The sequence below is a fragment of the Rana temporaria genome, chromosome 5 (genome assembly GCF_905171775.1).
Source record: "Rana temporaria chromosome 5, aRanTem1.1, whole genome shotgun sequence".
NCBI classification, from domain to species: Eukaryota; Metazoa; Chordata; class Amphibia; order Anura; family Ranidae; genus Rana; species Rana temporaria.
The window spans coordinates 89,889,692-89,912,436 of record NC_053493.1 but is presented as its reverse complement, the minus strand read 5'-3'; the positions used below and the strand labels follow the sequence as shown (position 1 = coordinate 89,912,436).

At 44.1% G+C, this 22,745-nt stretch overlaps 1 protein-coding gene and 1 pseudogene across 1 annotated transcript in view; both read right to left on the bottom strand.

Moving 5' to 3' along the window:
• The window catches only part of SNX13 (sorting nexin 13), a 210,056-nt gene that overhangs the window by 43,495 nt on the left and 143,816 nt on the right, over nt 1-22,745 (bottom strand). The window contains exons 15-16 of the mRNA XM_040352832.1: nt 19,573-19,705; nt 6,504-6,541 (exon numbers count right to left, since the gene is read on the bottom strand). Coding sequence (XP_040208766.1) covers nt 6,504-6,541; nt 19,573-19,705 — 171 coding nt within the window. The remainder of the gene's footprint in view (nt 1-6,503; nt 6,542-19,572; nt 19,706-22,745) is intronic.
• Nucleotides 16,465-16,549, bottom strand: LOC120942242 (annotated as a pseudogene).

Below are 22,745 nucleotides of genomic sequence, written 5' to 3'. Positions count from 1 at the left end.
AGTTCTCATATCAGGGACTGAACTGCACCTGTATCCATGGTACCTTAGCCTCTGGCACTATCCTAAAATGAAACTTCATTCTAGTCTGCAGTGTGGTGACATGCGTAAAAAGACTAAGGCCCGGATTCACGTAGGAGATACGACGGCGTATCTCCAGATACGCCGTCGTATCTCTGAGTCTGAGCCGTCGTATCTTGGCGCCTGATTCAAAGAATCAGATACGCCAAAATTTCTTTAAGATACGACCAGCGTAAGTCTCCTACGCCGTCGTATCTTAACTGCATATTTACGCTGGCCGCTAGGGACGTGTCTACGCTGATTTACGCCTAGAAATATGTAAATCAGCTAGATACGCCAATTCACGAACGTACGCCCGGTCGACGCAGTACAGATACGCCGTTTACGTTAGGCTTTTTCCGGCGTAAAGTTACCCCTGCGGGGCGTAGATGAGGCGTACCAATGTTAAGTATGGACGTCGGGCCAGCGGCAAATTTTCCGTCGATTACGTCGTTTGCGTAAGTCGTTCGCGAATAGGGCTGTGCGTAATTTACGTTCTCGTCGAAAGCATTGGCTTTTTGCGGGTTAATTTCGAGCATGCGCATTGGGATACTTTCACGGACGGCGCATGCGCCGTTCGGAGAAAGCGTCATTTACGTGGGGTCACAATACATTTACATAATACACGCCCACATCTTCCACATTTGAATTAGGCGGGCTTACGCCGGCCTATTTACGCTACGCCGCAACTTTGCTTAGAGAATACTGCACTTGCCTGTAAAAGTTGCGGAGGCGTAACGTAAATAGGATACGTTACGCCCGCACAAAGATGCGCTCTCGTACGTGAATCCGGGCCCGATTGTCCGCATTATTACTCAACATACCACAATCCAGCTCAATGCACAGTTGTGGTACGAACAGGTCACATAAAAAACAATTGTTTTCTATTTGCCCTTGCATTGAGCCTGCATAGATCCCCCATGCTCCAGAGGTGGACTGTCCCTATGGGGTTGATTTACAAAAACTGGAGAGTGATCTGGTGCAGCTGTGCATAGTAGCCAATCAGCATCTAACTTCAATTTTTTCAATTAAGCTTTGACAATGAGGCTGGGTTCACACTACTACACTACTTTCATCCTACTTTGCTCTGCTACATTGGTCCTACATTTATCCTACATTGGTCCTACATCTATCCTACTTTCATGAACAGGATACTACTTTGGTCCGACTTCAATGATATTCAATGGGCCTGAAGTAGGATCAATGTAGGACCAAAAGTAGTACAGGGAGCATTTTCAAAGTCGGACCGACTTATGTAGGATGCTACAAGACGCTCTCATAGGGAAACATTGAACACAGAGCAAAGTAGGATGAAAGTAGTGTAGTAGTGTGAACCCAGCCTAAAACCTGAAAGCGGATTGGTTTCTATGCAGAGCTGTACCAGATTTTGCACCCTCTACTTTTAGAAAATAAACCCCTCTGTGTCCTCATGTCCATGGACCCTACATCAGTCTTGAGGACATCAGAACTGGAGCATGGAGAAGAAGATGCTGCAAGGGCCAATTTAGCAAAGCCCAACAATCAGGTAAAAAAATCTACTTTTCCATGCCCCCTAGACCCAAATGAGTAGTTAACCCCCGCAGTGCAGGCACAGCTCCACTACAAGGGAGATTTTTTTTTAAGTGTCCTGCTCTAAAAAATTTAGTATGGGATCATTTACAATTTTCTGCATATTTGTATGTTCCTTTATACCAGTTCTAGTTTTAGGTTTTGTGGCCCTTTAAATGAGTTACAAACAGAGCAACTCCATGACCTCAGCAATGACCTTTCCCCCCAATTCACTGGCTGTTCTGTTTATTGTAACTGAGTGACACAGGGGAGCTGTATTATTTGAGTAGGCATTTACTCCAGACATGGAGCCAGGCCAGAAACAACTAATCTGCTAGTGTTCAAACACCTGCACAAGCACGGCAGTCCCAGAATAGCACTAAACATTACAAACTAAGGGGAAAGTCAAAGATTCCTTCATATGGACACTATTGTTTCCCAGAGCTCATACCAACACCAATGTTTCCTTCTCACTCGGTGAAATAACACAAGAATGCCATTCACCCAGGCAACCGGACACTTTCCTTTACTAGAGGGGTCAGGTAACAACATCAGTAGGAACGGATATCATTTCCTATGGACCAAAGATCAATCACGGCACTAAAAATAAGAGATTTAGGGCCTGATTTTATTATTTTTATGGTACACCCGCCTCAAGTGCAATTTCTTAGTTTTGAGTGGGTACCATAAGCTAAGGATACTGGATGGAAGACACCCATATATCTAATGTACCTAAATGTTATGCTGAGCACGGCAGAAGTGTGCATTGTTACAGTGATGGTGAGTAGGGTAGTGTATATTGGTGCAATGATGGCAACTGGAGAAGGACTCATTGGTTCAGGGGCCGGATGTGCAGTGGCAGAGAGTGGGGTAGTGCACATTGGTTCAGTCGAGGCAAGGGGTAGTGCACGTCAGTAAATAGTGTCGGTGCAGTGTTGATATTTATAGGTGCAGATGTGTTAGTGTTTAGTTACCTGTTTGTCGCACAGCACTGGGTCTTGCAAAACTATACAGGTGCTGTGGGAAGGGGGGGGGGGGCACTGCCTGTAGAGACATGCTGTTGACCAGGGCCGGACTGGCCCACTGGGATAATTCCCGGTAGGCTGCCTGTCCTGGGGCTGCTTTGAGCTGAAGCTGAATGCAGCACTCCCTCTCTCTCTCCTATGTGTCATACATCGGGCATCTCCCACACTGTGTGTGAGAGCTGGGTCTGTGTTCGGCTGTGCTGCCTGTAGGAAGGTCCCGCCCCTCTAGACCTGCTCGTGTGATAGTAGATGGATCATTGAACACTGATTGGACCTTGAGAGAGGATGGAAGTAGGAATGGCGCTAGTGCATTGCTGATGTGGTAAATAGTGTTACAGGCGCTTGTACTTAATAGTGAAAAACGCAGTGACATATAATCAAATACAGGTAAAATTGGTGCATTTTAATAAAACCTAATTTTGAAATCCTAGTACGGAAAGTAAAGGAAAATGCTGGTGATATCCAAAATGTGTGTGCAAATAGCAATGCAATGGGTTTCATGAATTAAAAAAACAACAAAACAGTAAAGTTAGCCCAATGTTTTTTTTTTAAATATGAAAGATGATGTTACGCCGAGTAAATAGATACCTAAAATGTCATGCTTTAAAATTGCGCACACTCATTGAATGGCGCCAAACTTCGTTACTTAAAAATCTCCATAGGCGACGCTTTCAAATTTTTACAGGTTACCAGTTTAGAGCTACAGAGTTCTAGTGCTAGAATTGTTGCACATGCTCTAAGGCACGTGGCGACACCTCACATGTGTGGTTTGAACGACGTTTACATACGTGTGCGTTCGCTTCTGAGCGTGAGCTACCAGGGACAGGGGCGTTTTAATTTGTTTTTATTTCTTTAATTTTTTATTTTACTTATTTATTTATTTGTTACATCCCTTGTAATAGGAATAGTGTGTGACAGGTCCTCTTTAAGGAGAGATGCGGGGTCAATAAGACCCCACATCTCTCCTCCGGGCTGGAAAGAATGAGATCGTGAAAAAAAATTCACAGATCTCATTCTTACTAGCCGCAATTGCGGTTTGTTTACTTACGGGTACCCGGGCATGACGTAATCACATCACGCCCGGGCCTCTGACGGTCATAGAGATGACTGGTGACCATCTGGTTACCAGTCATCTCTATGCTACACATCCGGCGGACGGCGATCATCTCTCCGGGCCCCTGATGGGACGGGAGAGCCCGGAGAAGCACCGGATGGCGGCGGGAGGGGGGTTGTCCCCTTCCGCCGCCTATAAGAATGATCAAGCGGCGGAACCACCACTATGATCGTTCTTACGGTGTGCAGGATCGCCGCCGTAAGAAAATGATATCTGAATGATGCCTCTAGGTGCAGGCATCATTCAGATATCCCCGCACAAAGTACAGGATGTCATATGACGTCCACCCGGGATAACAGATCCCCTTTTTGGACGTCATATGACGGCGTGCGGTTTTAAAGTGGTTAATTAAGGGCGTAAAAACTCTATACTCACTCACAGGCAATATTTGGTCCTATTGCGCGGATTCATTTTTCACTTTCATACTGATTGGACCTTCCTACAGGCTGACATTTTATTCTCTAGGCCCTAGAGAATAAAATGTCACTTGTTGCAATACTTTGTCACGCCGTATTTACACAGCGGTCTCGCAAGTGCATTTTTTGGGAAAAAAATACACTTTTTTAAAATTGAAAAATAAGACCACAGTAAAGTTAGCCCAATTTTTTTTTTCTATTGTGAAAGATAATGTTACACCGAGTAAATTGATACCCAACATGTCACGCTTCAAAATTGCACCCGCTTGTGGAATGGCGACAAACTTTGACCCATAAAAATCTCCATAGGTGACGTTTAAAAATGCCTACAGGTTACCAGTTTTGCGTTACAGAGGTGGTCTAGTGCTAGAATTAATTCTATCGCTCTAATCGCGGCAATACCTCACATGTGTGGTTTGAACACCAATTAGAGAGTCTAGGGCAGGGGTCTCAAACTCAAATTACCTGAGGGCCACAAGACAAGTTTTCATATGCCATGGGGGGCCGCATGCAAACTTTCAAACTTCAAAAACAACAGTACTGGTGTCAGCGAACACATTATTAACCCCCAGCACTGGTGTCAGCGAGCGCATTATTACCACCTGCACTGGTGTAAGTCAGGGTTTGACAAATTTGCTTGTAATCTAGGAGCCAGCTAAAAAAGTTAGGAGCCAGAAAACGCACCCCGTCCCGACGAGCTTGCGTGCAGAAGCGAACGCATATGCGAGCAGCGCCCGCATATGTAAACGGTGTTCAAACCACACATGTGAGGTATCGCCGCGATTGGTAGAGCGAGAGTAATAATTCTAGCACTAGACCTCCTCTGTAACTTAAAACATGCAACCTGTAGATTTTTTTAAACGTCGCTATGAAGATTTTAAAGGGTAAAAAAGTTTGTCGGCATTCCACAAGCGGGCGCAATTTTGAAGCGTGACATGTTGGGTATAAATTTACTCGGCGTAACATTATCTTTCATAAAATTTAGAAAAATGGGGATAACTTTACTGTTGTCTTATTTTTTTAATTAAAAAAAGTGTAATTTTTTCCAAAAAAAGTACGCTTGTAAGACCGCTGCGCAAATACGGCGTAACAGAAAGTATTGCAACAATCGCCATTTTATTCTCTAAGGTGTTAGGATAAAAAATATATATAATGTTTGGGGGTTCTAATTAGAGGGAAGAAGATGGCAGTGAAAATAGTGTAAAATGACATTAGAATTGCTGTTTAACTTGTAATGCTTAACTTGTAATACCAACGGCCACCACCAGATGGCGCCAGCTCACATCTGGTGGTAATAACTTGTAATACCAACGGCTCACCACCAAATAGCGCCAGCTCACACAAAAAAAAAAAAAAAAAAAAATTTTTTTTTTTGCTCCCCCCACTTCTGCCCTGCCTGGGGGCCATTTATAACTAGTCCGCGGGCCGCAAATGGCCCGCGGGCCGGTACTTTGAGACCACTGGTCTAGGGTGTCTGAAAAAAAATGATTATATATATATATATATATATACCGTATTTATCGGGGTATAGCGCGCTCCCGCGTATAGCGTGCACCCCTAAAGTTGCCCCGAATCCTGTGGAAAAAAGTTTTTGTACTTACATTTTTGGTGTCTTGCGCGGCGTCCATCGGCGGCCTCGTCGGGTCCGGCGTCCGTCTGCGGCTTCGGGTGTCCTCTTCGTCGGGTCCGGCATCCTTCTGCGGCGTCCTCCCCGCTCGTTTGCTGCGCCGAGTTTGAATACTGCGCCGACATATACAGAGCGCAGTACACTCGTGTATTGTCGGCAATGCTCGGCTACTCTCGCGCTGACGTCCTGTACGAAAAGCGGGTATCGACGTATACGGCGCACCCACGATTTTGCCCTGATTTTCAGGGCAAAAAAGTGCGCGGTATACGCCGATAAATACGGGATATATATATATATATATATATATATATATATATATATATATATATATATATATATATATATTACAACAATTGGATTGGGTGAATGTAACCAGCAAACACTGGTTGTCACAGCGGTAAATCAATGTTTCAACCAAACTAGCAAAATACGCAGTTTGGGAAACACATGCCAGTGAAGTCAAACCTTGTAAAAAAAACAAACAAAAAAAAAAAAAACAGTATACTTGATAGAATTAATTGCAGAAAAGCAATCAATGTAAATACAAAGTATGACCTGCATGTCAAAGTGATTTGTCACAAACTTGAGTTTGTTATTCATCACGGTACAAAGTAATGATGATGAGCAAAGTGCTGAAACCCAAAGCACATTTCTGATTGGATGTTATGTGCCACTGCTCAGTGAAATAAAAGTGAAGGGTTGGAAGAATAACATACCAAATTTATGCTGCCTGTTGGTGATCCGTTGAAAGATTCTGTGAAGGAATGGGAAAAACAGATCAGAATACAGTGGAAGCTTTCTAAATAGTAACTGTAACTAAGGCTCACTCACTAGGAATCAAAGCGCATCAGAAGAACACACAACTTTAGAAGTAAAAAGGACAACTGATGGCACACACCCAACACCAGAATCTCTATATCCCCAAGGCATCCCATCAAAACATACCAATGAAAATGTATGTGCACCTGCAACAAGCAAAGAACAGGGCATTCATAGCTGAGAGAATGCCGAACTTTAGTCTGTGACATCACAGAATGTTATACAAGAGCCACTCTGCTCATTATTACCACAATTTTTTTATTTTTTAGAAACTCTTTTAGAAATTTAGAAAACAGAAAATAGCAGAAAAGTGTCTTCTAGGTTCTAAGGGCCAGATCCACAGCCCGGCAGCGCAACGTAACTTTTTAGATTGAAGTTACACTGCCGCAAATTTCCTAAGTTAGGTACCGATCCACAAAACACTTACCTGGAAATTTGCGGCGGTGTAACTCAAATCCGTCCGGCGCAAGGCGGGCCAATTCAAATGGGGCGAGTCCCATTTAAATTGGGCGCGCTCCCGCGCCGGACGTACTGCGCATGCTCCCGACGCTTTTTTCCCGACGTGCATTGCGTGACGTGACGTAATTTTTTGAACGGCGCGTAGTGTATTTCCGTATTCCCGTACGGCTTACGTAAATGATGTAAAATTTAAAAATTCAACGCGGGAAGGACGGCCATACTTTACACAGCAGAACGCCTGCTGTGTAAAAGTAGGGCTGCCTCACAAAAGTGTAACTAAGCGACGGGAAACTAACATAGCGGCGACGTAGCGAACGCGAAAAAGCTTTGAGGATCGACGTAACTCCTCATTTGCATACCCGACGCTGGATTACGACGCAAACTCCCCCCAGCGGCGGCTGCGGTACTGCATCCTAAGATCCGGCAGTGTAAAACAATTACACCTGCCGGATCTTAGGAATATCTATGCGTAACTGGTTCTGTGAATCAGTCGCATAGATAGAAACAGGGATACAACGGCGTATCAGTAGATACGCCGGCGTATCCTTTTTGTGGATCTGGCCCTAAATTTGTTTCCAAAAATATTACATTTTGTAATTGTGCTTTTTTAAATTAAAAAAAAAGATGTTGCATATCTCTAAATAAATATATAAAAAATAAAACATATTTGACTTGATGAGCTTTTTTTTTTTTTAAATACAGACAGAAGGCAGAGGAAAATCTGAAAAACTCAACAGAGAGCTTTGTTTTTCCGTTTATGGCCACATGCACATGGGCGTCAAAAATGCCTCTTTTAAAGGGCGTTTCACTGGTTTTTAAATGGATGACATAAAGGAGTTTTTAAAGGTTTCACCTTTGGGGAATAAAAATACCAAGGTTTGTCATTTCACAGGCCTGCACAACATTCAAGCTTGACATACTGGGTATTTACTCAGTACAACCTTTTTTTTTTACCCCCTAAAAATAATTTTTTGTGTACTTTTTTTTACTGAAAACACAAACGGTTTTGCTAATATGGTGCGACATTAAAAAAAAAATGGGATTTTCCCGATGTTATTCTCTAGGGACTTTTTTTTTTTAGAAAGCAAATACATGCTCTTTGGGAATTTTAACTCATCTTCGGGCCTAAACTGTGCCACTTAAAGCGGGGGTTCACCCCAAAACTTTTTTTTTTTTTTTAGTACCATCCCATCCAGCATACTTGCTTCAGCTATAGTATGTTTTTTTTTTTTGCCGCTGTATTTACCGTTTAATCGCTCAGTTTCATTTCAGACTCCGGCGGGGAAATAGGCGTTCCTATGAAGAGAGGAACATGATTGACGTCCGGCTATGTCGCGTCACGCGTTCCGAAAATAGCCGAAATAGGACTCGGATATATACGGCACCTGCGCAGTCAGCTCCTAGTCTGTGCGCAGGCGCTGTGAAGAGCCGAGTCCTACTCCAGCTATTTTCGGAACGCGTGACGCGCCATAGCTGGACGTCAATCATGTTCCCCTCTTCATAGGAATGCCTACTCCCCGCGGGAGTCTGAAACTAAACTGAGCAATTAAAACGGTAAATACAGCGAAAAAAAATAAAAAAAACATACTATAGCTGACGCAAGTTTGCTGGATGGGATGGTACATAGATGTTTTTTAGGGTGAACCTCCGCTTTAAGGTGTGCCAAAAAAACCCTGGCAAAAACAGCTCTGGCATCGAAACGGTTTATGTTCTCAGCTACACAAGAGATTTGAAATACACATGAATCATGAGAAATACTGCATCCCCCCCCCCCCCCCCCCCCCCCAAAACAAAATCAAAATTATATTAAAAGTGTATTACTGTTGCAAAAGAGAAGGCCAGAAAGGTCCATCTGGATTGAGCGTGCATGCATTAGAAAACAGGTGCCATCATTTTTTTAAAGGGCCTCCCTATTCAGTTCTCAGTTTGCAATAAGCTTTACAACATAAACTAACTCAAACAATAGAAGCCACTAGGGGGCACCCAAACACAAGCCAAGAACACAGGACATTTGGTTCCAGTTCTGTAAACACACGAGAGTTCGACATTTGATATTTACAGATCCCATTATTTTGAACAGAATTCCATTAAACATAAAATGTAATGGCTTAATCTTCACCTCTGATTCTCTGCGTCAGTTGGTTGTACGTCAGGATAGGTAAAAGATAATTTATTAAAGAGAAAATACATGAAGCTCTTACACAAGTAAAGCATATAAACAAGTCTCCAATGTACAAGTTTATGGCCTCATACACATTGGACACTTTGGCCATCTCTCCCAGACACCTTTCCGCCTGGCAGCAAAAATGCATGACACTTATAAAGGCATTTATATATATCAAAAACTCCAGAGCAGTGTTAAAAAGGTGTGCATGAGGCCTATAAAACACACGTTTTTTTTTTATATAAGCAGCAGAAATCCCTGAACAGAATCATATCCCTTTTACCTATAGGTAAGCTGAATTCCACACTTTATTTTGATTGCATACATAAACTGATCCAGCTAGGCACATCTCATACCTAATGCACTGCCGTGGAAGCTGGAAATCAGTGTAGCAATAGGCGCTAGTACTACTAAAGTCCCAACCTTCCCGGTCCTTCTGGGGTTTTGTGTGAGCGGCTTTTCCTATGCACAATGGGGCAGATTCATGTAGATCTGCGGATCTTTAGATCCGCTAGATCTACCTGGTTTGCGATCCGCCGGTGCAATTTAGCGAGGCAAGTGCATGATTCATCAAGCACTTACCCCGCAAACTGCACCGTCGGATCCTAACTCCCCCCGGCGGAATGCAAATTCCGCGGCTAGGGGGAGTGTACAATTTAAATCAGGCGCGTTCCCGCGCCGATTTAACTGCGCATGCGCCGGGGCGAAAAAGCCCAGTGCGCATGCTCCAAATGACGTCGCTACGACGTCATTGTTTGCGGCGGGTACGTCATTTGCGGCCATCGGTATTCCCGATCGCGGTACGCAAACGACGTAGAAAATGTAAAAATCGGCGCAGGAACGTCGGCCATACTTAACATTAGCTACCCCTCATAGAAGCAGGGGTAGCTATGCGCAGGAAAAACCCGAACGCTAAAAACTAGCGACAGGCGGGCGTACGGACGTGAATCGGCAGTTTTCCTCATTTGCATATGCGACGGGTAAAAAATCGCGACGACACCTAGCGGCCGGCGGGAGATTACAGCCTAAGATCCGACTGGTGTAAGTCACTTACACCAGTCGGATCCAAGGGAGATCTATGCGGAACTGATTCTTATGAATCAGTCGCATAGCTCCGACGGTGGGATCTCACAGATCCGACCGTCGGGTCTCACAGATACGACGGCGGATCTGGAGATCCGCCGGCGTATCTATTGATGAATCTGCCCCAATGACTGCAAAAAGTCACTCGCTTGACACTGCCGCCATGGATGGGGTGGAGAGGAGGGTTGGTGAAATCACAATTTTCCACCTCGTCCAATAAGAGAATGTCTTGTTTTCATTCCAAACTATAGATTTGCAGCGCCAACAATCTACCCAAAATCCCAAATCATCAAAAATACCCCCTAATTATCACCATGTAAATACATAAAGTTCCCAAAGTTTACACAAACTAGACCTGCACGAGTCTGGATAAAATGAGAATCACAATTTTTTTGCTTAGAATAAAGATCACGTTTCTGAAGAACTTTATTTTAAAGATTTACAACCCCTGAACTTTAGGTTATCAAATAAGATGGCAATAAAATAAGACAGATACTGTTTTTTCCGGCGTATAAGATGACTTTTTAACACATGAAAATCTTCTTAAAAGTCGGGGGTCGTCTTATACGCCGGTACCTAACATGCAGAATCTCGTTCAGACCGCGGCCATCCATTTTTCAAAAGCCGCGCCTCTTCCTCATGCTGTTCCACAGAGGGGTTTACAACCACTTTTTAATGTTTTTTTTTCATTACATTTCTTTCAATTTGATTAAAGCAAAGAATACCGAATTTGCCGGCGTATAAGACGACCCCCTAATTTTCCAGCTAAAATGTTGGTTTTGGGATATACTCGCCATATAAGACGACTCCATTCCTACTAGTCATGCCTCCCTCAGCTCACTGTGCCACCATTACATGCCAGACTGTGCCACCATTACATGCCTCACTGATCCCTTACCTTATCCCTGACATGCAGAATCTCGGTCAGACCGCGGGCGTCTGAAAAGCCGCGTCTTTTGGAAAATGGACGCCCACGGTCTGACGGAGATTCTGCATGTCAGGGATAAGGTAAGGGATCATCGAGGCATGTAATGGTGGCACAGTGAGGCATGTAATGGTGGCACAGTGAGGCATGTAATGGTGGCACAGTGAGGTGAGGAGAGGAATGACTAGTTTTTTTTTTCAATGTGAAACGTGTAAATATATGTTAAAAGGTGTAAGAATATAAATGAACAAAGCAAACAAAAAGAAAAAAGTTTCATTATCAATAGTTTATAAATATAAGTAAAATGGGAAATATGTTTATTTGCATTGTGCCAAGCTGGACCAATGCAAGTATGCAATCCAAATAATTCTTGTTGTTGAGTTTGAACCATTAAAGTATGTAGATAAAACTTTTTTCTAGGCAGACCTGTTGCCCCAAGGCCACATACGGCCATATGCACCCCATGATGCCTCCACTGTCAACATGCCTTTCTGAGCTGGTTCGCATGCGCACTAAGGAAGCCGACAGGCTCAGAGAGGCACGCTGACAGATGTCTGTGTGGAGAGTTGCAAGAACTGGAAGGAGAGAGCCTGACAAGCTGATCGGTACAGCAGGGAAGCTCAGTTCTGATGGCAGAGCTTTGCCCAAGATGCTCTCTCACAACTCTGCTACCTGGCCCAGTTCTTCAGGCGTTAGCACATGCATGCTGCAAACCCCTAGGGGCCACACCTGTTCTTCACTCCAGGTCCGGATCCGCTGAAATCCCTGCTGTACCGACCTCAGACTCTCCTTCCAGTCACAGTGCTTTTCAGAGTATTTGACAGGTGAGAAGTAGGTGTTATCTCTCCTCCCCACAGCCCAATTTAACCCTATAATGCCGCACTACCACTTCCACAATCCCATGCATTGCATACAGTTGTGTTTCGGCTCCACTGAACTCAGTGGGCGAATTTGACAAGCGGTGTCACTTGCCAAACTCTGCACTCCGGATTCAAAATCTTATTTGACAGTTTCGGTGGGCAGCTGGGGAGTGGTAAAACTGCAGCTCAGCCACCTGCTTTTATTCTGCTTAGTTTTTGTTTGAACTCTTTACAGTGTGACCCAAAACTAAATCCTCCTTCTCCAACACCACCAGTTCTACCTCTCTCAGTCCTGGCAAACAGGGTGATTGGGGAAGTTACTACAAAGATAAGTTCAGGTAGTCACACTCGCAATATTTGAAAAAAATACTTGAGTTATTAATCTGTACAAAAGTTAAAAGTAGTATTAAACCCTAAGGCTGCTTTCACACTGAAAGCGCCGGCCGTTAGCGATAAACTCCCATGTCTTCCAAATCACTTTTCAGGCACTTAGGAAGCGCTGCCCATTCATTGCAATGGGCAGGGGCGTTTTGGGAGCTTTGTATACTTGCTCCCAAACCCCCCAAAGATGCTGCTTGAAGGACCTTTTCTAACGTTCCACAAGCGCACCGACCGGGTGTGAAAGCACCCATTGCAGAGAATAGAAGGCAGTTTTTAGGTGCTTTACAGTCGCCATTTCTAGCGCTAAAGTGTCTGAAAACTGCCTCAGGTCTTAGTGCATTGCCATTTAAACCCAGCTCCACACAGTAAGTAGTTAATACAGGATTATTTTCTAATTATAGTGTTATCCCCAAAGCCTTATATTAACTGTAATCAGTTTCTCTTTCCCGTGTTCCTCACTTCAGCGCTTCAACAAACTTCTGATCTGACAGCGAGCACTGAGCTTCTCAGAGATTAGAAACCATAAGGACTACATGTACCATGATTTCTTGTGTACTCCCCATAATACCCGTGTATGACGAGCACAGACCAGAGCAATGCCCATGCCACCCCTGAAAACAGCACTAAGCGGGAGGGGAACACATTTTTAAACGTTGATTGTGCTGCAAAGTCTGCACACAAAAAGAGGACAGGAAGCAATAATGACACGCAAGGTATGCGGCTACAGGTTTTCATGGAGTGCTTAACCACTTCCCGACGGCCGTACGACTATATACGGCCGCAGGGTGGTTCTACTTCTCCGGGGCGCCGTGTTTTTACGGCCGCCCCTTTCCGCATTCCCCGCACGCGCAGCGGGGAACTTCTGTGCTGGCCGTGTCCCTTGACACAGCCAATCACAGATCGCCTTGAACGGCCAATCGTAGTGGCAGTTTGCTAGGCGATCTGTGCGGCCAATGAGAGATGATCTCATATGTAAACATATGAGATCATCTCTCATTGCCGGCTCACACAATGACAGCGGTGCTGTCAGGGAGAGAGGAGACCGATCTGTGTCTCTTGTACATAGGGACACAGATCGGTCACCTCCCCCAATCAGTCCCCTTCCCCCACAGTTAGAACACTATATAGGGTACACATTTAACCCCTTCCTCACCCCCTAGTGTTAACCCCTTCCCTGCCAGTCACATTTATACAGTAATTAGTGCATATTTATAGCACTGATCGCAGTATAAATGTAAATGGTGCCAAAAATGTGTCAAAAGTGTCCGATGTGTCTACCATAATGTCGCAGTCGCAATAAAAATCGCAGATCGCCGCCATTACTAGTAAAAAAAAATAATAATAATTCTGTCCCTTATTTTGTAGGCGCTATAACTTTTGTGCAAACCAGACGCTTATTGCGAGTTTTTTTTTTTTTTTTTTTTACTAAAAATATGTAGAATACGTATCGGCCTAGACTGAGGATAAAATTTTTTTTTTTTTAAAAATTTAGCTATTTATAATAGCAACAAGTAAAAAATATATATATTATTTTCAAAATAGTCGCTCTATTTTTGTTTATAGCGCAAAAAATAAAAAACGCAGAGGTGATCAAATACCACCAAAAGAAAGCTCGATTTGTGGGAAAAAAAGGACATCAATTTTGTTTGGGAGCCACGTCGCACGACCGCGCAATTGTCAGTTAAAGCGACGCAGTGCCGAATCGCAAAAAGTCCTCTGGGCAGGAAGGGGGTTTAAGTACCCAGTAAGGAAGTGGTTAATAACATTATAAAAAAATGTCTGTTTGCTCAGAACTCGGCATCAGAACTTTCACCAACAGCCTTCCACCTTTTTCCTTATGTGAGTATTTCTAAAAGGAGGCACAGTGACTAACCAAACTAGACAGACCTGTTCTCTATCTACTGAGCGGATAATAAAGTCACCTTTGTTTTCTAGGAAGTCAAGACATTCACAATGCATGCAAGGATGATACTGTTTCAATAGACATTGTGGGCAGTACAAACAGATCTCTATAGTACAGAGAATGGAGGATTTTAACGCCAAGGATAACTAGAGATTAAAGGCAGGGTTTGACAAATTTGCTTGGAATCTAGGAGCCAGCTAAAAAAGTTAGGAGCCAGAAAACGCGCCCCGTCCCGACGAGCTTGCACGCAAAAGCGAACACATAAGTGAGTAGTGCCCGCATATGTAAACGGTATTCAAACCACACGTGAGGTATCGCTGCGATCGTTAGAGTGAGAGCAATAATTCTAGCTCTAGACCTCCTCTGTAACTCAAAACATGCAACCTGTAGATTTTTTTAAACGTCGCCTATGGAGATTTTAAAGGGTAAAAGTTTGTCGCCATTCCACGAGCGGACGCAATTTTGAAGCGTGACATGTTGGGTATCAATTTACTCGGCGTAACATTGTCTTTCACAATAAAAAAAATTGGGATAACTTTACTGTTGTCTTATTTTTTAATAAAAAAAAAGTGTATTTTTTCCCAAAAAAAGTGCGCTTGTAAGACCGCTGCGCAAATACGGCGTGACAGAAAGTATTGCAACGATCACCATTTTATTCTCTAGGGTGTTAGAATAAAAAATATATATAATGTTTGGGGGTTCTACTTAGAGGGAAGGAGATGGCAGTGAAAATAGTGAACACATTAGAACAGCTGTTTAACTTGTAATGCCAACGGCCACCACCAGATGGCGCCAGCTCACAGAAGGAAGAGCTTGAGACTTCACAAGGCCGCGGCCTCAATTACCGGCTGTCGCGGGTCCGCCGCGATCGTGGGGTGGGGGAGGTGGGGGCGCATGGAGACACAGGATCCTATGCCTCCGTGTGCCCCCACCTCCCTCGCCGCGGCGTTCAATTACCCGCGCAATTGCGACCTGGCGCCCGGATTTTGTCGACCCCTGAATTAAGGTTTATTCATACAGCAGATTATAGTGAATTACAGTGTGCTGCCTGATTATACATATTTCAGGCATTTGGGGCAGTTGGGATGGGAAGTTGCTTCTTTCTGCTGCTATTTTTTTTAAAGGCCAACTCTAGGATTTTTTTTTTTTTTACTAAATCACAGACTCCAGAAGGGGACCGAGGTACTTCACATGGTCCGAGCAGCCGAAGCCGACACAGACCCCATTCTTTGGAGGGTCTGCCGAAACAGAACCCACCCAAGTACTAGGTGGGGCTCCCCCAAAGGGAGACCCCATGAGAGCAGGCGAACTAAGCCAGAAGGCCATGTCCACCCACTCCCAAGACGTTCAGGGCTGGCCCGAGGACCGGCACCCTTATAATCACACTGTGACAATAACGTGACAACAAACAAAAAAATACATAAAGTGACGCACACAGGGATAAATAAAAAGAAAGTGGGGGAGAAGGAAGATGAGGGAGAGTGAAAAGTGACCATCGTGCAATACGATGGCCGGCCCTCCGGCCAGGAAACAAAAATTCCTCTGGTCCCAGCCAAAAGGCCTGGCCCTAGAGGCAGGTGTAAAAAAAAGTGTGTATATGGTGAAGTGACCATGGTTGCCAAAAGCAAAAGTGCCAAGAAAACAATAGTGAAAATAAGGCACCCCTGAACTGCCACTCCATGGGCACATTCACCATAGGCTTTTCTCACAACCCTGACCAACAGCCCGGACAGTCACAGTCCCCCTTCCCTACCAGGAAGGAACGGGAGCTCCGGAAGCTCATGGAGAGAGCTCAATCAAAAAAACTCTCCCCTTCGCCTCTTTCGCTCCCCACCTAATTATGTTCGGGAGGTACAAGCCTACAAAATGACCCCCCCCCCCCCCCCCCAACAGTAGGGTGAGGTCGACGTTCCCTCTCGAGAAACTGGCAGGTTAGGAACTGCATCAAATCCAGGCCAGAAGGCCAGGAACCCGACACTTCAGCTTCAACCGCATGTTTCTCCGTCCCGATCAGAAGGCTTTCACCTCCACGCCAGCAGGTTCTGCACCTGCCACCGCCATCTCTTTCCACCTCGCCGTGTACTAGGGATGGTTAGCATAGCGCAACCTCCTGGCAACTGATAAGAACAGATACTACACTTGATCTTAGCCAAAAGGCGAGAAGCGATAAATAATAAATTATTATGTTATAACATATAGCATAATCATACATAATCATATATTATTTAGCTTGAACAAATAAGTACCTTTTCAGCAGTAGAAGATTCTCATTCCCCCTCTTAACTGTGTGAGAAAAACATGGGATTATGGGTAAATATCATACCCATAAATCCATGTTTTTTTCCTTGTAGTTAGGAGGGCTGGGCTGGAAAGGAGTATGGGTCTTTTAGACTCATACCCCCCTTCTATGACACTGAGAGGGCAGCCTCCACTACAGCATGTTTATCGGACAGCTGGGGTAAATGGTACTTTACCATTGGTCCAAGACTCCAAGCTGTCTATTGAGCTCAGTGCTTCTGACAAGAAGTGAGAGGCACTGTGAGCTCGTCCTCTCAGTCTACTGCAAACAGAATGTGCCAGCTTGCATTTAAACTGGCCACTCTGTATGTAGCTTCTGACAGGCTGCGCATGGAGCGCCATATCTCCAAAACCATAGGTCCCATAAGTTATTTTATGTTCATGGCAGGTGAGGCTGTGTCTCACCTGCCTCCGCTGACTGCACAACCCTGCTAGATATAAAAGTTGTGGGGGCTGTGGTTGAGTGCACAATTTTGAGTGACTCATTTTCTGTCAGCTCAGTATAATGCCAAAATACATGTACAAGAGTCACGGCAGAAACCAATTCATTTTCTATTGGCTATTCTGCTCTACTTATAAAATGCTTTGTGCTGAAGTGCACTAAAATAGAGAAAATCTGAATCAGCAGACCAATTGTTATCTTATCCAAGGCAGCTGTTGTCCTCAACATGACTCACTATCTTTAAAGACTGCATTGCTAACACTCCACCTTTCTCACAGTTACTGTGTTAAAATGCATGACTGTCAGCAACACGCATAACAGGAAGTAAGTCTAGTGATTGCAAAACCAGGGAACAATAGATTAGGTAAGCACCCTTGGCTGTAGAGTTCACCGTGAACAGAATATGTTAATGTTCTGTTTATACAGTCCTTTTAACAAGAGTTAGGGCATAACCCTCCACGCTGCCCTCACTTTCCCATTGTTATGGTAAACGGTTAAAGAGGAAAGGAGTCATGTCAGAAAATGCAATTCAATGCAACTAAACTAGCATTTTTTTTCCTGAAACTGTAAGCCCATATTCAATCTTTCTAAATAAAGCAGTTGTAAACCGCAGTCATGATATATGAACAAAGAATATCCCTCTATAGCGTGTACTTGTCTCAATCCAAAGTACAAAGAGTCATTTCTATCTGTTGCTTCGTTATTCTGCTATTGGCATGAGTCGCTTCTGACAAGTTTTCCAGACACCAAGAGAAGAAAGGTGACAGGGGAAGGCGCTCCAGCTGATAAACAGCCTCAGCTCTGTTCCTGTGTGCAGGAGGGCGTGTTCCTTCCTTCCCTCCAATCAGCGCTCCGCAGTATGTAATTCCAGCTCTCCACCCCCTTTTTTTCTGACAGTTCAGACAAGCTTAAAGGGGTTGTATAGGTTTGTTTTTTTAAATAACAAACATGTTATACTTACCTCCACCGTGCAGTTCGTTTTGCACAGAGTGGCCCCGTTCCCGGCGTTCTGGGATCCCACGGTAACTGTCTCGGCTCCTCCCCGCTAAAGCTAACCCCCTCTGGGAATCTCTGGGTTAGTAGGTGGGCACGCTCCCGTGTCATACAGTTGGCGTCCATAGACTGTATGACTCGATCCCGCCCCCCCCCGGCGGCCGCTTTATTGGATGTGATTGACAGCAGTGGGAGCCAATGGCTGCGCTGCTATCAATCTATCCAATCAACGGGCAGACTCAGTGGAGAAGAGGATACCGGGGGACGTGCACAGCAGGTGAACGGGCTCAGGCAAGAAAAACGGGGGGGCTGGGGTGCCCATGACAGTGAGGTGTTTTTTCACCTTAATGCATAAGATATGTGCATCCTCTAAGGCCACCAAGGCCCCTTTCACATTAATGCGACTTCAAAGTCGTGCGATTTTACCGCAATTTCGCGGCCACGATTTCAGGGAATGCCTGTGTAACCGGCATCAAAGTTGGACCAAAGTAGTGCAGGGACTACTTTGAAGTCTGAACGACTTGAAGTGGTACTAATATGAATGGTTGTGATTGGAAATCATGGGAAACGACTTGTCAAGCTACTTTGCAGTCCCAAGTCGTGGGACAAGTTGTACAAGTGTGAAAGGGGCCTCACTAAACTATACAAGGATTTACAAACACTTTAATGGCTTCAGTTTTTGTTCACGAATTGGCTCCTGCTAAGCTGTCTGGCAGAGGGTGCGAATAGAGGTGGTGAACTAGGGAAGGCCTTGGCCTGGTCACTCTGCATTGCCTACAACACATACTGTAAATGTCATATTGCTATGGACGAGAGAAGGGGGCATGCCAGGGACTACACTGTTCTAACACACATGGGGTTCTGCACACGGTGATCAATTCCTCTGCTGTTATGTATGAGCAGGCAACGGGGCAAATGTTGCAAATAAAAAGCCTTGGATCTCATGTGTAATAAACACATTTCACATCATAACCAGGCATCACAGATTGAAATTTCATTAGGATGGCTGCACATCAGGAAAAAAAAAAAGAATCGCCAACAGCAGAGTGATTAGTACGGGTTCATCATCTATTCTGGTCAATAAAAATCCTGCAGCGGACATCTGTACATTTATCTTATGTACTGAGGACAGTAATGCGACATGATTATTGGAGTCAATTCTACTGCAAAGCCTCTCGCAGATTGCAGATGAAGGAATAGGCAAACTCACAATTGAAAAAGTGCAGCCAAGTGACAGAATTATAGAAGAATTACTGGAAGAATTATGTCTTAAAATCAATAGAGAAAAAGTTAATGGAACAAATGAATAATATATGCAATAATAAATCATTTAGAACAACAAATGAAGTTGGTATTTTATCTATCTATCTACTACAAATATAACCTTTCCAGACACAGGACAATAGTTTACCATATAGACAACCCAAGCCCATGGATAAGAGATTTATCATAGGTTACCTCCATCTCCATCATCAGATCCTTTAAAGCTCGGCTCCTTCAACATGTCCAGCTCTGCAAGCATCCGAACATAGAGAGCATTGTGACGGAAGGAGGGATAAAACTTTTCATCCCGCAGCATGATGTCATATACCTTGTCGGGGAAAAAAAACAACATAAAACTATATGCAGGTATCGGAATACACATACCAAGTGAGAGCAGAATGGGAAGAAATGCAATGTGGACCTGCATGTTCATGCTTTGCACATTCCTTGACACAATCAGGTGTAAACAGACTACTACAAAAAATAAAAAACACACTAGAAAAAAAACATTGCTGGAAGACTTTACAAAAATACAGAGGTATTATTTCACGTACTGGGTGTCGGAATGGCTTTTGTCAAGCAAAAACAAAAAATAAATAAAAGAAAAAAGTTTTAGTATTATTGCTTGAGAAAAGCCATTCCGGTGATCTGCCATGCTGGTTCCAGGTATCACGGAAGTTCCAGCGCATGCGCGAACTGATGCGCTGAGATGGTTCCAGCTATCGGGAAAGTTCCTTCAAGCACTGCGCAGGTGCAAACTTGCCGACGGAAATCCCCGAACGGCGGCCGGCATCCAGGGCGACGTGGACTTAGAGGAAAGTGGCCAGTCGGCCTCACGTCCTCGCTTCGCTCGCTCGGCCTCCTGGCTCTTTTTTTAACATCCTCCAATCCACGGGGATGTTAAAGAATGAGCCTGGATGCCGGGCGAGGTTCAGAGATTTCCGTCAGCAAGTTTGCGCCTGCGCAGTCAGTGAAGGAACTTCCCCCATAGGGGAACATTGATGACAAGTCACCGGCACCCATTGCATAAAATAATGCCTCTGTATTTTTGTAAAGTCTTCCAGCAATGTTTTTTTTCTATTTATTTTTTTAACCACTTCGGCCCCGGAAGATATTACCCCCTTCCTGACCAGAGCACTTTACAATTTGGCACTTTGTCACATTGCATGTGCGGTCATGCAATGCTGCATCGAAATTTGCATCCCTGTTCCCCGTAAATAGAGCTTTCTTTTGGTGGTATTTGATCACCTCTGCAGGTTTTTTTTCTTTTGTGTGCTATAAACAACAAAAAGAGCGGCAATTTTGAAAAAATAAATAAAATATTCTGTACTTTTTGTTATTTTTTATTTAAATAAAAATCTCTTCATCAATTAAGGCCAATATATATTTAACACATTTTTGATATAAAATAAATAAATAAATGCAATAAGCGTATATTGATTGGTTTGCGCAAAAGTTATAGGGCCAGATTCACAAAAGGGATACGACGGCGTATCTCCTGATACGCCGTCGTATCCCTGTTTCTATCTATGCGACTGATTCATAGAATCAGTTACGCATAGCTAGCCCTAAGATCCGACAGGTGTAATGGACTTACACTGTCGGATCTTAGGATGCAGTACCGCGGCCGCCGCTGGGGGGAGTTCTCGTCGTAAACCAACGTCGGGTATGCAAATTGGCACTTACGGAGATCCACAAAGCTTTTTCCCTTCGTTAAGTCGCCGTAAGTGTTAGTTTGCTGTCGCAAAGATAGGGTACCTTTTACAAAGTGTAAAGTTAGTACACCATGTAAAAGTGTACCCGTCTTTCCCGCATCGCTGTCAAATTTTTTTTTTTTTTTTTCGACGCAACTTTTTTTTACCCGTCACGATTCAAAAAACCTTGGTGCATCGTAACTTTGCGCAAAGCATGTCGGGAGCATGCGCAGTACGTCCGGCGCGGGAGCGCGCCTAATTTAAATTGGCCCGCCTTGCGTCGTCCGGATTTAGGATACACTGCCACAAATTTCCAGGTAAGTGCTTTGTGGATCGGGCACTAACTTGGAAAAATTGCGGCGGTGTAACTTAAATCGGAAAAGTTAAGTTGCGCCCGGGCTACGTGAATCTGGCCCATAGTGTCTACAAACTATGGGATAGATTTATGGCATTTTTATGGCTTTATAATTATTTTACTAGTAATGGCGGTGATCTGCGATTTTTAGCAGTATTGCGACATTCCAGCGAACAGTTTTGACAAATTTTTGGGACCATTAAGATTTATAGAGCAATCAGTGCTATAAAAATGCACTGATTACTGTATGTCACTGGCAGGGAAGGGGTTAACACTAGGGGGCAATCAAAGGGTTAACTGAGTGTTCCCTCACTGTGTTCCAACTGTGTGGGGATGGGACTAACTAGGAGAGATGACAGATTGTTTCTACAAAGTAGGAACAACGCACGATATGTCTCCTCTCCACTGACAGCACAGGGATTTGTGCGTTTATACACACAAATCCCGGTGCTGGCTCTCATGCACGCAAACGTGCGTGGCCGGAGGCGATTGCACCCGCCAGCTACGCGCATTGGGTCCCCCGCGGGTATGCGCCCTCTGGTAGCCCTCCTGGGCAAAGCCGTATATATACACACAGGATTTTGCCCAGGAGAGCCATTCTGCCGCAGTATATCTGCATGAGCCGCTCGGGAACCGGTTGAAGAGATCCTTTTTGCAAGACCATTAATTTCAACAAAAATCTTCCCATAATATTATATAATAGGTGCATTTAATGCATTTTATACATTGGTTTTATCTGCAAAAGCGCCAACAGACCCAGAACTGTAATTCAAATAACACTATAGCGTAGGGATGCACCGATAAATTATTTTCACAAGCACGAGCACACGTGAAAATTCTCCCAATACCAAAACTTTGCAGTGCGATTTGTGTCCATACAAAATGAATGGATGAAAATCGCACCGCAAAGATACACATGCGATTGGAACAGGAATGCAGTGTGATTCCTGTTCAAATCGCATGCAATTTTCCCCACCGCTCCTGTGTGTGTAAACCTAGTAAAGAAAGCGAAGGACCATGTAGTGCAGCAATAGGCAGTTTATTAAAATTTTATAACAACTCGCAAAGTAAATATCATCTAAAAACATGATAAACTATAATACACGTGGGAAATAATATGCATTTTCATTCAACATTTCTCTAAAAGGGTCAATTTACCCAATCCAGATATTTAAGTTTTGGGGAATAATTCCCGCTCTCTTCTTTTAACTTCACGTAATTTACAAGTCCCACGCTACTATCCACCTTGGTGCAGTGCCAAGCTATCTCTTTTTTTATACATTTTTTTAAGGGGATGGCAGCACAGATGCAAAATAGGC